At 43.6% G+C, this 16,184-nt stretch overlaps 1 protein-coding gene across 1 annotated transcript in view; it reads right to left on the bottom strand.

The window, feature by feature from the left end:
* The window catches only part of AREL1 (apoptosis resistant E3 ubiquitin protein ligase 1), a 15,513-nt gene extending 3,400 nt beyond the window's left edge, over positions 1-12,113 (bottom strand). Inside the window, exons 1-12 of the mRNA XM_010297449.1 lie at positions 11,853-12,113; positions 10,629-10,688; positions 9,744-9,970; positions 7,857-8,094; positions 6,709-6,878; positions 6,450-6,630; positions 5,546-5,793; positions 3,711-3,788; positions 3,061-3,202; positions 2,534-2,655; positions 716-791; positions 230-339 (exon numbers count right to left, since the gene is read on the bottom strand). Coding sequence (XP_010295751.1) covers positions 230-339; positions 716-791; positions 2,534-2,655; positions 3,061-3,202; positions 3,711-3,788; positions 5,546-5,793; positions 6,450-6,630; positions 6,709-6,878; positions 7,857-8,094; positions 9,744-9,970; positions 10,629-10,644 — 1,608 coding nt within the window. The 5' untranslated portion in view covers positions 10,645-10,688; positions 11,853-12,113. The remainder of the gene's footprint in view (positions 1-229; positions 340-715; positions 792-2,533; positions 2,656-3,060; positions 3,203-3,710; positions 3,789-5,545; positions 5,794-6,449; positions 6,631-6,708; positions 6,879-7,856; positions 8,095-9,743; positions 9,971-10,628; positions 10,689-11,852) is intronic.
* Positions 12,114-16,184: the final 4,071 nt, after the last annotated feature.

Below are 16,184 nucleotides of genomic sequence, written 5' to 3'. Positions count from 1 at the left end.
CTTCCCGGCGGCCGGGCCACCCTCTGCTCTTCATCCAGCCAGTTCTTTGACACTCGAATGGGTTAAGATGATTAAGCAAAGCTTTGAGAAAGGCACTGGAAGTGACTGTGCAGGCAAGCTAAAAAAAATCAGTAAGGTTGCACACCACTTAATAGCAGCAGCATTATTTAACCATAAGCATGTCAATGCACACATTTCTGTGCATTCAGGATAGGAAATACAGACTCACCAAGGCCTGGTTGTTATCACTAAAGCGGGTAAAGAGTTGATTGGTGGTATCAAATAATGCCTTACAGATGAGCTCAAACCACTCTCTGCGTGGACCTCCCCAGTCCAGAGCTACAAAATAAAACAAGCTTGGTCAACCACGGGTCATCAGATCAAGAGTTTCATGCATGCTGCTCAGTATTACCTGACATGAGAGGTCATCACAGTGAACAGCTTCACAGCAAAAAAAGAACAGTAGACAGGAACTCCAGAACTCTAGGTTCTGCTCCCAAACCTAGTCCTAATATTTTTACTTGGGCCTCAGGTCCCTATGTAAAATAGGGATAAAATAGCAGCAGCAGGATAATACACTACCATCTGTGAGAAAGTGAAAGTTCTGGAAGCCACAAAGGATAGACATACTACAAGAAACCAGAATTTCAGACTTGAACTACTTCACCATCATTCCTTTCACTTCCTCCTCAAATATATTCACAGGATAACTCACCTTCTTCATCCTGAAAAATCACTTCAAAGTTTTTGCTCCAGTCAGAAACAGAAAAATTTCGTGTTGCTTTAAAAGACTGAAAAAAAAAAAAAAGAAAATTGGAGAAGCCATTACTGCTTGACACCCTGTAACTAATACACAATCCTGCACATGTGGATGTACAATTTAAGGAACACAAAACCCAAGAAACCGTCTAGTACTCTAAAGTATAAAAGTGAGAATTAGGAACTCCTAAAATCTAATTCTTATTTCTCCAAAGCCACAGAAGCCAATTCCATTATCCACATAAATACAGCTCATCTTAAAACCAGTGTGAGGTCTTAGCACAGCACAGACATATCCCTCTCAAGGCTGCAGTACAGTATTGTTTAAAGTATTAAAATGCCCGTGGGAAGGGGAAGGAGCAATTTCTGTAAAGCACTCTCAGCCCACAGGTTAGATTTAAAAAAGGAACGTTTCAGAGAGCATTAGAAAATAGCCTGAAGGGTTGACTGAGTTCATACTTAAAGCAAGTCACGATGCAAAAAAGTAACAAAATATTTCAAGTGTGTAGAACTTACGGTGTCCCGATTCTGGATTCCAATTAAATAAAATTAAAAAAGCTACATAGCAGTCCTCAGTTATACAAGTAGCTTTGGCTTAGCTTATCTTCAAGTAGGTTAAAGCATCATGCTAGTCACACCTCTGGGCTAAACACATTGGTCACATTCATTGTGCCTGTCAACCCTGGACACTAAAGCTTACATTTATTATTATTATTATGGCACTTAATTTATTTTGTCTTACTAGGCTGTAACATCAGTGCTCATGACAGTGCAGGAATTTCCAAAATAGCGGTAAAAAATAGTCATGGAAATACTGTTTAGAAGTGAAGTCATTTTGTAGCAAGCTGTTAACTGAAACATAATCTCATAAACACTGCAAGCTCGTACATGCAGAAAATATTCCAAAACACAGATTTACTGAGTGTAAATCAAGGGAAATCCCAGACACTGCTGCTTTCCCCAGAAATGTTCTTTTCCATCTTTATAACATTATTGTTGTGAGACACATGTGGAAGCAATAAGTCAGGATAACTGCCTGCCCTGTGTACACAGTATTTAGAACGTCAGTTAAGAACTGTATTATGACTCTTTAAGTTTGATTTTGGAAACACATCAGCTCAGGTCAACATCGGTGGAGACTTAACTCAAGGACTCTACAGAATATTTTAATCATCACACTAAACCACTACTAGAAGCCTGTCAATGCAAGAGTTCCAGACATGCAGCTCAGTAACACCTGACTTAACAGCTTACCTCACTGAACGGCTCTGTACCAGAAAAAACAGTAGAGAAAGACTCAAGAGCTCTAGGTTCTGCTCCCGAATCCGGTCCACGTAGACAGTGTCTCTCTAGGCCTCAGGTTCCAATGTAAAGTGGGGACAGAATAGCACCAGCAGATTTCCTGCTTTCACAGGCTATGCATTCATTTACCCTAGACATCTCTCAGGGCTTGGTTTACTCTGCACCAAGTTCCCTAAAAATTTATCAGAGGTGAAGTTTCTTAATTACTTAAGAAATTGATCTGATCTTACTGGCTGTAGAGAAAGAACACAGCATCCCACACAATACCAAACCTGAACACAGAGGAGCTACCTTGAGATTTTTTTTTTTTCCTGCCTCAAGCTGTCTATAGGCATCTGCCTTAAAACAGAAGGATTAATCATTTTTAGCATGGTTGCCCTAGCAGATGCCAGTTTGTATTTCTTTAGACACCTAACAGAAGAAAAAGAATGGAGGAAGTATTGGGCTTAAGCAAAGTGACCTATACACTCACCGACTCCAGCAGACAGTGACGGCTGACCTTCAGCGTGACCTTCGAATGAGGTCTTTTCATATGCACCTGACGTAGTTCTCGCTGAAAGAAGTTCACTTTGTCCTGGAAGGTCTCTGAGCCTCCTGGGAATAGCGACAAATTTGGGTCAGGCCTGAGCTGTCAACACCTCGAACATCTAGAAGGCATTCCTACGACTAACTGCTCAGATCAGCTGTACAGCTCAAGGATGAGTTTATTACAACAAGGTATGGAGACAGAACTCTAAAGGCAGTTTGCAGTTAGTCTTGCTGACATTCAGATACTCACAGGTGCGCTTTCAAAGAGCCTGACAGAAAAGCCAAACTGAAAAAGAACAGCTGGAATGATGAAATACATTCACTGGAAGCACCAACAGGAACAGCACATGAGACTCGAGGAATCAGAGTTCTCAGAGGTCATTCAGTGCTGGCAATCTTCATTCCCTGAGGAAACTAGCAGACTCAAGTGCCAACTTCCTGACTACTGTACCCACCTCACCGCCCCTTTACCTATGTTTTTATGCAGAGAACGAATGAAAGTGGCTGCCAAGATGTTCCTCTCCTTGCAGCTGAGCTCCACAGGGGGTTGGATCCCATCATCCACCACCAGTGTCAGTAATTTGTGCACAGGGTCAGGACCAAGGTATGAAAACTAGCAGTGAAATGATACAAGAAAGGGTAAACCCATCATGCAGATGGCACAGTATGTTCACTAGACAGAGCAACACCACCTGTGTTCTAAGACTTTCTCTGCACACTTCATGCAGATGCAATTAACAGGAACACTATTTCAAGCATCCAGACTCCAGTGAGGAGGCTGCTTCAAACTTCACACCTTAGCCTAGGGGCTTCAGTGGACACAGTCACAGTATTTTAGCAAGGTTATGAGGAAAATAAACAAGATAAATGCAAAAGAAATCAAGATTTTTGCCTAGCATTGGGACAAAAGGCAGGAAGGAGTGACACAATTGGCTCCCATTCATAAGTATTAGCAGAATTTAGGCACCGAGAGGGAATTCCAGAGTTCAATTTCACGGAATAAAATGTTGCTCTGTGGATGGAAGCCCTTCACTCCAAAAGGAAAAATCAGACTGTCATTTACAAAGACCACAAGCTAACAACACGGAGGTGCTGTGACAGTTACGTAGAAGGAGGCTCACCTTTGTGCCAGGACATACTCTAAAGGTGAAAAGGCGCCACGGAATGATCTTCAGGTAAAATTCTTTCACTGAGAATTGCTGAGTAACCACAAGGGGAAAAAAAAATGTTAAAGGTCACACATCTCTTAAGGGCTGTCTCTGAAACACATGAGGCACAGGACAGATCCCTAAGGCCAGACCTCCCTCCAACCCCAGGGACAGGTTTCTGCAACATTTGGTGACATCTTCTTCTGGCACAATACATAAAAACCTTTAAAGCTGTACAGAACGGCAAGCAGCTTGTCAGTAAGACTTTACTGTGTGCATTTACGATGCACGTGGGATCCCATCATGATAGAGATTTTACAGCAGTAAGCCACTGTGTTCAGTAGAACATCACCAGTCTAATTGGAAGGTAATATTAAGTACACTTGAGAGGCTGAATTCAGGACAAGATTGTAATACATTGACAAAAAAGGTTTTGGAAAAAGTCACACTAACAGGACCATTGCTACTACTCCCTAATTTGCACAACCGTTTGAAACAACTTTTAAGAAGCACTTGCAATTGCTAAATCCAGGAGATTTGCAGAAATTTCTTCTCAGATTTTCTGCCAGAACAAGTAACTACTAACTGTAGAACTGTCGCCTTCTGGAGAGCAAGCTAAGATGAAATTTTAGTATCTTCAGACAAAACACAAAACCATTTCCTGCACAAGCCTGTTCTAGCTGCAGTGACTGGAAAAAATTACAAGCAGCATTTCTCCAGAAACAAAGCAAATATGAACAGCAATCCCTTACCGAAATAAAATAGAGCATAGTAACAGTTATCTATTGTACAGGACAGATGCTCTAGGCATATATAGAGATATCCAGGGTTACAATTACGCAAGTGTCAGAATTGCATTAACAACTTCGGCACCTAAGGGAAACCTGCAACAGTACCCACTTCTAGTGATGTCCTTTAGCAGGTAATGCAATAGAAAAAGAGTATGAAAGTCCAGAACAATACTAAAGGATGAAAGCATGCTGAGCTCATGAGGACCCAGCACGCATTCCCAAAGTCCGTTCCTAGAGCTGCATGCAGCAGAAATTTAGAAATATCTAGCAACACCCTCCATCCTATAACTGTTTCACAGCCCTCTTTCTCTCTCTGTCAGGAAGGCAGTTCCTTCACTTTGATATTTATCACTGCATTTTTCAGAATGTATTCAGACTGATAGATTAACAAAGTGAATTTAAATTTGTTAGTAGATATAGTGGAATTTTCTTTCTAGTTTCCCTGAATGCTCACAGGCAATAATAAGGGGTAATAGTTTCTATTAACATATTCTTACTATATGAGAATCCTCAGTTTCTCTTGACTTGCTTGAATCATGTTTCTTCTACTTATACACTTACCCTTTGTCCTCTGAACATTTTTTTTCCTTTTCTTTTCCCTGAAATGTTTAAGAAACAGGACAAAGACACAAAATCTGAGAATTGTCTTCCTCAAAGTTCTGATATACAGGTATCAGAAACTGAGAAAGGGAATTGCAGGTCTGACTTGACCAGAGCAAAGGCAAGGCAAACAAACAAATCTATTGAACAAACAAAATAATCTATTGAACAATCACTAAGAAAATTCCCAGTAGGCTTTGGACCAGACCTAGAAAGACACAAGGAGTCTAAAACTTCAAGGAGCATTTTAACGTTATTCTTATTCATGAGCTCCATATTTGGTGTCTAGCCTTAGGCAAATCTTTTTTAACCAAATCTGAGGCACCTAAATCTGGAGTTAATATGTACGGCACAAGGAAGCTCTTCAGTTGCAGTGTACTTTAAACATGCACTGAAGGATAACTTTGTGATATTTACCTTAGGTGACACATAGCAGTATACTTTTTTAGGTTTCTTCACTTTCTCAGGGGTTTGGCTGTCAGAAGGAGAATCTTCATCTTCATCCTCAGTTGCAGTAGAAGGACGGCGCTGTGAGGAGCTCAGGTGTGTTGGTGGAAGTTGCCACTGAGTGTTGGTATAACTAGGAGCATCATAAAGGTAGGCTTCAAAGTAAATACTGACACCTGAGGTGGACACGTTGCGTTCTACGATGTTCTTTTCATTCTCTGAGGGAAACAGATAGGAGACCAGAATCAAAAAGTAAAGAATCCACAAATAACCACCAAATTAGTCACTATGATTTTACAGAAAAGGCTACACTCCAAAGGAAAACCTGGTCAAGTGAAACTCTTATAAGGAGAACCCAGGAGTGGGACGACAAGATTTCAAGACACCAGTTTGTCTGTCCTGGCTTCAGACAATGACTGGTTTAAGAAAAAAGGAAAAAGGCATACAGAACCTCTCTCTCAGAGCAGCAGCCTGAAGGCATAGCTACTTGACAGCCACATTGCAGACTGGCTCACTCCTGAAGAAACCAGGAATTATAAAATTGTAAAAAAGCACATAGGTTACATGCAGTGTTCTTCATCCATATAGCTTAACATACAATACACGACCGGCTCACTTCTGGTATGGCTCAGATGCCAAGTACTAGCAAGCAATAAAAATTGCCTAATCTCAGAGGTAAACCTCATGTGCTTTTATCTGCTGATGGAACAGAGAGAATCAGCCTTTAGAGATCTCCCTTGTCAGCAGCAAATTCATTTACCTTAGCATTTCTAGAGCAATTAAGCATGGCTAGCCTGCAGGGAAGCCACATTTAGCTCTGCTACACGAGTGTGCAAAGCACTGGAGAATGAACAGTGAGTAGCTCTTCACTCACCACTTAGAACAATGATGTCAAAATCACCATTGCTTATGGGCTGATTCTGATAGGAGATGCAGGCATGGAAACACCCCCTACAGTGCAAGGTGAGTCGGAAGAACACTTCGCAAGTCTGCCGATTGGACACCACAGACTTCTCAAACACAACGTCCGAGCTCTCTTCTTCTTGAGGACCCAGCTAAACAGAAAACAAATTAATAGAGGGGGCTCTCTAGCTCACCTCAACTCACGCAGCAAGGGATGAAGTTGCACTCACCTCATGGATGGAGAGGCTGTAATTGTGCTCCTCTATCAGGGACACAGAATTGCTGGTGGGATTGTCATACTCATCTCTAGGAACTATCTGCAGAGTGTGCTGCTGTCCACAGGTCAGCACCAGAGTGGAGAAATGGCAGACAATTTTGGTTTTGGAGGGAACCACCATCCCTGAAGCAGACAACAACAGTTTAGAGTCAAACAAATTCCAAGGTGCAGCTGCAAAGAGCAAAGGAGAAGCAACTAGGGGCACAATACCCTTGAAAATAGATCAAATCTAAACACATTCTATGCCCCTACATTCAAAAAACAAAGTATCTGAGCCCTGAAATACATGGTGTGGTGCACAGGGCCAGAAACTGAACACTGATAAAGCAAACCCAGTTACTAGCCCTCTAAAGAATGTTTCTTCCACCATTCTAACCTTCAATTCAAGAACTTGCTCCCACTGCACACACAAAGTACAAGACAGCTGACATCCAAGGAAACCTGCAAATTCTGCTTACCCAACTTTAGTCTAGAAGGTATTTGAGTTAAATCTGAGCTTCCTCTTCCTGAATGGGCATCTTAGGAAGCTTTGTATCTATTCACAATGCAATAGAATAGAGGTACTTTCAATTAACGTGTACATGAAATATGAAAGATGCCGACTGGGGTCAAAACACAAAAGTACAAGGAAACAAATTTAAAATTAATAAAAAGGAAATGTTTTTAAAGAAGTGTAAAATCAAAGGTATCAACAGCTCCAGGAACTTAAAGGAATAGAGTAGGGTATTCAAAAGAGGAGTCGTCAAATCATGGCAGCGTTTCCAATTCAGATACAAATAACTCAATCCTTTCACAAAAGGTATTCTCTGACTACTAGATGGATCATGAAGAAGTTACTACAAAACGGAGAAAATGACACAAGTGGTTAGGGAGTAGTAATGACTTATTCTGTAAGGCAGTTTCTATTTTGCCATGTACTGGCAGTCACAAGCATGTTTTAGTCCTAAGTCTACTGCTGGGATCTACATATGGCAAGAGAAAAATGGTGAAGGGTAACCCTTTCCCTGTCACCTACCTATTTTAGCTGGAAACACATTTACCTAACTGCCTCCAATACCTCCAAATCTACTTTGAGTCATTAGAGGGTCACTTGGACCTTACCTGGCTGGAACACCTTGTAGTAGGGGCTGTAGGCCACATTCAACCCACCAAGTTTTACAGTGATCTCGTATCTCCCAGCCCTGCGCACAGTGAAGGCCACTTTCACCACATTGGAATTAGGCTCCTGAAGAACTTCCTGGGTTACAGGAATATCAATTGCTAGCTCCACATGGCAGATGTGAACTCGCAGCCCCACAGGCCGGTGAGCAGAGAAGGGTTGCCCATTTTTATAGAATAACTGCATGGGAAATGGAGAAGTCCAGGTCAGCAAAAATATGCAGTGCAGAGAGGAACAGAAAGCAAGTCACCTTGGGGAAACAAGGGCAAAAACCCCAGCTCAGCAAAGGGAAAAAAAAAAAAATTAACAGCCAGCTCTGTCACACAGGCTGTGCTCTCCCAAGCAAACAGGGCACAAGTGGGCATTGAACAGCCTCATTCTCTTTCGTGCTGGGGTTCAAATAAGTGTCCTGAAAAGAACATGCCTCTAGGCATTTCTTCTCTGCAATGTTAGTGTAATATCAGAGCAGAAACCAAGAGAACCCACTACTGAAAGGAAAAAAGCAAAGTCACAGCCTTTCAGAGAAACAAGCAGATTTTGTCCATTTTTGTACAGCTGAGCTCTGCAAAAGCTCTCACCAATTTCTTAGAGAAAACAGTGTGGAGAAAATGCTGACCCAGTCTGTAGTGATAAAGAAGCATCAGCATGAAAACAACGTGTTCAATAAAATCGCAGGCAGCTCCATCACAGAAGTGATCTGCCAGATAATGTCAGAAGGTAACATACACCAACCGGTACTTCCTCACAAGGAAAGAATTACACCCTTGAACCCTATCTGCACGGTTCTTCAAGAGCCAGCAGCTCGTGGGCCAGATCCTACCTGCCATCTGCAATCAGCCTGAGTCAGCAAAAGGTTACTATTATGCCCTGTTTCTAAAAAAGGGGCCTGAGGTAGTATGTATCTTGCCTGTCGGTGAGATAAACCAGTGCATGCAACAGCTACTATTGATGAATAAAGGGCTAAGCAAATGGGAGACAAGCATGAAGTGGAAGGGCACACCGCTGGAGCCACCATGACTGAGAGTCAGTAAGGCGAAGGGAATAAATTTAAACAGGAACAGAACAAGTCCCTTTCCCCTCAGCTCTTTTTCACTGACTGCCCTGGAGTTAGAACTCCTCACCTTCAAGCAGAAAGGTTTTCCTCACCTTCCTGAGGGGGAAGGGTATGGCTACCTAGCTGAACCTGTCTTATTTTGATACCCTTCTGGGTGAGGAAGGTGGTGCAGAAAGGTAGGCACATGAGCCCAGCAAAATCCATTCAAACATTCTCCATGTAGCTCCAAACCCTCAATGTTCACGCCTCTCACCTATCTTCTTTGTATACTTCACCCCTTCCCCTACACTTGGCCTTTTGGAATTGGAGGGAAACAAGTCTTGGCAGGCTTTTCCAGGTCAGACAGAATAATACTCAATTTTGGAGGAACAGGGACTGGCCATGAAGCTTGACAGCTCTTGGGTTGGAAAAATGCCCACTCCCATGCTCCCAACTTCAGCTGCACAACCAAAAGATAGCACCGAGTCTACTGAAGGCAAAGCTCAGCCCACTCACTTCCCAGTAAAGGGAGTAGTAGGTAGGACAAGCCTTGTTTCCTCAGGCTCTTCAGAGGATTCTAAAGAGAGGGAGATAAGATTTTAAGGAGTGCAAACCTCAGATATGCACTCACAGAGTTCTGCAACACAGTCACAGGGGGCAGAAGGCAAACAGATAGCTTTCCTACTCTTAAGTCACATCCAGCTTGGCCCCCCAAAAAAAATTTGAAGAGCCCATCCCTAACTCAGACCTCTGTTCCTGCCCCCAAAGTCGCATGGAAACAGAAATATTCCCTTACATGCACTCGGAAGGCCATACTATGGCCCACCTCATAGGGGTCCTTCCAATCCCAGGAGATTTTGCAGGACCGGGGATCCAGGTAGTTGCCTCGCACGTAGTCATAAATAGTTCGCTCCCCTCGGCGTTCCCGGTCCTCATGCTGAAGGAAGCTGACTATACGTGCGGCAAGCTCAAAGAGGAACTTAATGGTGAAGAAGAAAGCTACCACAGATACTGTGATCCCACCTGCAGCAAGGAGAGAACAGAGGGTGGTTGAAGCAGCATGGCTGAGTCAGGCACTAAAATTCTCTCTGCATCAGCCCAAGCTGCCTTTTATTAATGACGTTCTACTCAACTGCAAATTAGGTGTTTAAGGCAGAAGCTACTGTGCGAACATTTATGGTTTGTGTTATGCTACAAAGAAAGTTAGAGAATAAGAAGTCCCTTAAAACTCTGCAAATGACCGCAAACAGAAGAAATAGGTAAAGGTGGTACAGAGTCTCAGGTACGGCTAGCAGATATCCCAACAGAAGCATGAAATTCCCTTTGAGTTGCAATTAGAACTACAGAGACTCCTTTACAGGAAACAGTCATATAACCACACAAGCCCTGCACATCACATTAAGGCTAGATTAAGAAGCATCACAGAGGCAACAACCCTGCACTAGTTCTCGAAAGAGAAAGTAAAGGGATGGCTTAGGAATGAGGTCAATGGAAGGAGTTTAGGAACAAAAAGAATGGTGGAGAGGCAAGTCTGCCAGGTGGAGGGCACAGTGCGGGGTGACAGTAATTTCATGTTTGTTAGGTAGACTCTGAACTAACATGAAAGCAGAGGCTTTCAAGAAACCCTTCTAAAGCCTATGGAGAGGTCAACAAATACAGTGGCAGCCTTTCCTTCACTTACCAATAATGTAAAACATCAGGTCCCTTCGGTGAGACACACAGCCGAGGATCACAGCTGCATCTAGAACACAAAATAGGCCAAGTCCAGTCCAATGACTCTTCCTCACACACATTGGCCTAAATTTAGTCTATGATTCTTCAGACAAGTACCTATCGATCATCTATCTTCCTCTCCAAGGACATCCTTAAAGCATTATTCCATAACACTGAAATATGCAAACAGCACAGCATGCTACAAGGAACAGTTCTCCCTCCATCACAGATTCCCACTCAGATTCAGGGATCTATAAGAAGGACAATATATTATCTTCAGAAACCAGTGAAAGCAGGTTCTGGGTACTGCAAGAAGGAGCTACTTTTTGCTGGATCACCAACTTCAACAGCAGTGGCCGAAAGCTACTCATCCAAACTCACACCTACCAGCTTCTGCAAGTCACAAAGTTAACTTTGAGTCTGCCATGAAAGCACATCACAGAGCCACCGTCAAAATGGACAGAACCTGACCCTCATCCAGCAACCTTAGAAGAAAAAGCTATGGAACAAAAGAGTTGTGGACAAGACCATCCCCATTTGTTCAGAACAAACAAAATCCTTCCAGGGCACAGCTGAATCCATTTTTTGCCCTGTAGCTCTACTACGGAAAGTACGAACGCAACTGGGAAACAGTCCATCTATATTTTCTTACTCACTTTAGCAAAGTGGAGTCTCGCTGCTGAAACTCTCACTGATCAACACACAAGCTAAAACCTTGTTTTCGTACACTATTAAGATTACAGCAATTTTTAGACACACCAGCCTAGAATCAAGTTCTCACTGAGGGGACTGCTAAACAAACATGTAGTAAGAAGACCGCACCCAGAACAACCACATGCTGTTTGGTTGATAAGACATAGCTGACAGATGGAACAAGAGCAGCAGCAAGGAACGTGACAATTAGACAAACAATTTGGCATACACTAATGCATACAATATAGCTCGCCATGTCACCATTCAGTTAGTGAGAAGCTACATTGTGCATTCAAGCTGCTTTTTTTTTTTTTTAAACGAACACAAAAGGGGAGTTACTCATCAGTCATCTCAACAGCAGCAGCAATGGACATCAGTATGCAGAAAGCTTAAATGAGGTATTTCATCCCAACAATAGCCATGAATTTTCAGCCCAGCAATTCCCCTTTGCGGGCCTCCACAGATATTCTACCCCTCCAACCAAAAAGCAATCACATACCTTTATATAAGTGCCCATATCCTAAAAGCCAAAAACGGGGTACCCATTCTTCAGCATCCTTCCTCTTTGTGCCCAACACTGGGGCAAACGTCAGCAAGACGAGGCCATAGAGAAGATTATCACAGAAAGAGAAACTCCTGGAACTTGCATCACAGAATCACTGCTGGAAGGCAAGGACCTGAGCACAGCAATTTCTTCCTCTTTGTGGAAAAGGGTTGTCCTGCAATGCTGCTCCCTGTAGCTTGTTGTTTGCTAGCTTCCCTGCAAAAGGAAAAAAAGAAGAGAAAAAAGCTAGATCCCTCCATTGTTGTGGATGAAAGTAGAAACACGTGAGAGGTGCAAGAGTATCGCTAGATGTCAAATCCGTAAGAGAGGTGCTATAACTATATCGCTGTTGATGAGGTGCTAGGCTTCACCATATCTTTAACCTCCACCTTTCACAATCTCATTTCATTGTACGACCCCCTGAAACTAGCAGGTTCAAGACAGAACAGAACACATCCTGCCTTCATAGGTTTCATCAGGCCCATGGGTTTCATGGAGCAGCTAAGAACCTGCATGCTATTCATGAGGAGTGCTAAGGATGAGGTACCACTTCAAGCCTTCACATCCTTCAAAATGTCATGTACTATTCTCAAACTGATTTTGCCCAGATTTAGAGGGCTATTTATAGTCAAGTCTAAAAATAAATAAATCTTTGAAAGTTCTTGGACACCACAGCAAACTAGATCTTTTTCTTTTTTTTTTTTTGCTGCTGTTCTTTTAGGTATTCAGGAAACCAGTATCCTCATAAGGCATTTCAATTTCAGCAGCACTATCCACTAAATTACAGCTTACTGTCAGGATTGAGACAAAAAAATAAAAATCTAACAGAAAGGATTAATGCAGCCCACAAAAACCAGGACGGACGCCAGAAGAAAAGCTGCAGAGCCCACACAGTCGGCTATCTACTCATTCATTACACGAATTGTATAAAGTAGTGAGAATGAAATGAACAGACCCAGGCTCACCACAGCAGCTGTCTGTAAAGACAGTCACCTCTTCTGGGGATGCAAGTGATGCGCTCCTCCTGCCTGCCATACCACTGCCACAACTGCCACCTCCTCCTTACACCCCCCTCACCTACCTTCCTCTTCAGATGTCTCTGATTTCCCTCCATCCCGATAATCACACAGATTTGGTTGCCTTCGCGCACTTCCACTAGGCTTTCTAACGCATATGAAAACCAGCAGGTAAGTCTGCGCAGAGCTCTTTGATTGCGCTGCAGAAGCAGCCAGACTCTCACTGTCTTTTCCTCCCCCACATCTCAAGGAAAATCCCACCCACTCAGCTATTTTCTTCTTTCCTCTGCGTGAGCAAACAGCGTTGAAGTCCCCAGGGCATAAGTTCTCATTCTCCTAGATGAAGCTTCAGGTTTCTAAACTCATATCTCTGTGTATTAAGAATTGCAGACCTAGCAATTTCCTCGATATTTTAGTTCTTTCACAGTACATATCCAAGATGTGCTACAAATACCTGGTTGAAACTCGGCTCCAGCTTGGCCTGGCTGTGGAAGGTGTGTGGCTCCTCCCCACACAGCTGAGGAATTTCACAGAAACTTATCAATGTTTGGGAATCTATGAGATCTCACTCCAGCATCTTACAGAACCAGTCTCTTCACGTCACCAAAAGAACACTAACACAAAACTGGCCCTGTGGATTCATCTACCAAAGCTATTTCTGCCTCAGTCCATAACTCCTTCCCTTCTGTAAAGCATACCACAAGTCACACACCCTCTTTCTCAAAAGCATAAAAAGAGAAATATCCATCATTTCAACTACAAGGGTTTTTAAGTTAATTGAAGCCTGACTGTCTTGATCTGGGTTGCAGAATTTCAGAGCTCACTGGACATAGGAATGGAATTTGTTATGTCCCTCAATCACCACAGCAACATCTGTACATGAAGTGGTAAACAAGACACCAAGTCAGGTGGTCGCCAGAGATGAAGCGGCTGTCATACAATCAACTTCCCTCTAGCATACACACTGCCAGCAGCTTTAAGGATGCTCTTGCAGCTGGGATACATTGGGGTAAAGAACTTCATTGCGAGTATCTGGTATCCAAGGTATGTTGCCACTCACTTATCAGAATGCAGATCTAAATTAAAATAGTATCTGTGCTAAGAACTGCCAGCTAACAATCTGGGATATGAATTCTGAAAATCAGCAATATAAGGTGCCATTGTAGCTAGGCTGGGAAAAAAATGCTGAATTGTCCAACAGGCCTTCACGATCTTCATCCAAGGATAGAGCAAGCAATGGTCTCCTGCCATCTGCAGGGAAAATGGGGATTTGGAAAGCTTCACCTTGGTTTGGCTCAAGAAGTAGTACTGGCGTAATGGAGATAGACAGCATGGAATCATAAAATAACCCATATTAGTGCCATTACTTCTCTCAAGTCAGCAGGAGAGGAAGGCCAGTAATTGGAATACATTTTGTTTGTGTTATCGCTGCTGTGAAGCCAGAAGAACACAGTGCAAAGCTCCAGAAGGAAGCACAAGTGTAGCTGCACATACAAAAGGAACTGTAACACAGTAATGGCACATTCATGTGGCTACAGCCACAAAGTCGGCTAGGGGCATGCTATACAGAATGGATTTACTGAGGTCCTAGGAAACCTGTTGTACCTCTTGGTTTTTTGGTGCACTGATAAATTTAACTTCCTTTCTTCTCTCCCTTCACAAGTTCCAAAATTAAGAAGAAAGATGGATTAAAAACCTTTCTGCAGGTTGATACTACCTCATCCAACCAAGATGAGAGAACCCGTCATCTCTGTGCAGAGTGCCCTCTCAATCCATGCGCACAAACGTCCACCACCAACGGCACGTGCATCTGATGCTACGCACAAGGTGACAATTCTCTTATGAGTGAAAAGGCACATTATTTTCTCACGCGAAGTAAAGCATGCAAAAACCAACAACAGGAATGACCATGGGAACCTAACTTTAAAATATACTCACAGAAGACTGAAGAGTCAGTGCAAAAGGCACTGAGCAGGCTCCAGTATCAGCTTCCAAGGACAAAAACGACATCAGTGGCCAGCGTCCATACAAAACAGTCATTCTCTCATCAGGGTTGGAATTTGTCATATGCATTTACACATAAGCCAAATAAAATACTGGCAACAGGAAAAAAAAAAAAGAAAAAAAAAAAGGCGGCTATTGCCAGCTGCCTAAAACTAAGGACTTTTCATCGCAACTGAACCACCACCAGGGCTGTCAGCTTCCGCCATCCTCCTCAAACACAGCAAGCCAGCCAGATGGGAACTTTCAGGCCAGTCTCATCTTGACACCAGATCTGCTTCCCAAGCCAGAACAACGTTCAGCCACCTGCCACCCTACACACCCACGGGGAAAGCAGATCACCCGCTTCCCCCTCGATTATTTCCTTCACCCAAACCACTTGTGCCACTTAAGCAGCATCAGGGGAGCTCCATCAACTACATGTCCTCAACCAACAATTAAGCCTGGTACAATCATCCAGGCAGAAAGTTCAGCTGTGGTTTCCCAGACAAACCCAGTTCTCCTTTCAGTTTAATGTTCATCCTCATTCTCAGAGCCTCAGTCACAGTTCTGCTGAGGCCAGCACTTCAGGAAAGCACTCCTGCATAGTACCTCATTGGCTGCATAGCTTTTTCTCACCAGCACACCAGATAAACCCAGTTGCACTTGGAAGATACCAACAGCTACAAGTTCTCACTAATCCCAGAAGCTTGCATGAAAAGGGTAACAACAGGGAGGCCTCTCTCACCCTTCTCTGCACAGGGCACTAGAAACCAAGTGCTTGGGACTAGTCTGAGAATGTTGAGAACATTTCCTTACATGTGCAGCAAAGATATTTTGGGTTAAACTACTCCATGATGGCTGCAGAAAGGATAGCTGAACTCATGCTCGTTTGCTAGGATTTCAGGTCACCACTGCTGGCAAGGTCTATAGACAACGACAACCCACCGCTTTTCATGAAGCAGCTCACGAGCTAGAGCGCAGCAGAGCCAGCATTACGTTAATTCTTCAAAGCAGGCCAGCAAGCTCGGGGAGGTGGGCTGATGGCCTCCACAGCCTCCCAGCCCCGCAGAGCGGAGCTGAAGGGGGAAGCAGGGCAGGCCGCTCCGCTGCCGTTCGCCCTCCAGCCCGCACCAGCGGTGGGCTCGGCGAAGCCACCAAACCCCGCGTTTTTTCCACAGGTGCCAGCCCTCCCCCTCCTCCCCGGCGTGTCACCGGTACACCGACAGCGCCGCGCAAACAGCACGGCCAAGCCAAAAGAGAAAGCTGGAGGCCGCCACGCTTCCCGCCG

The sequence above is a fragment of the Phaethon lepturus genome, unplaced genomic scaffold, assembly GCF_000687285.1.
Source record: "Phaethon lepturus isolate BGI_N335 unplaced genomic scaffold, ASM68728v1 scaffold42811, whole genome shotgun sequence".
Taxonomy (NCBI): Eukaryota; Metazoa; Chordata; class Aves; order Phaethontiformes; family Phaethontidae; genus Phaethon; species Phaethon lepturus.
This window is presented reverse-complemented; position numbering and strand designations above follow the sequence as displayed.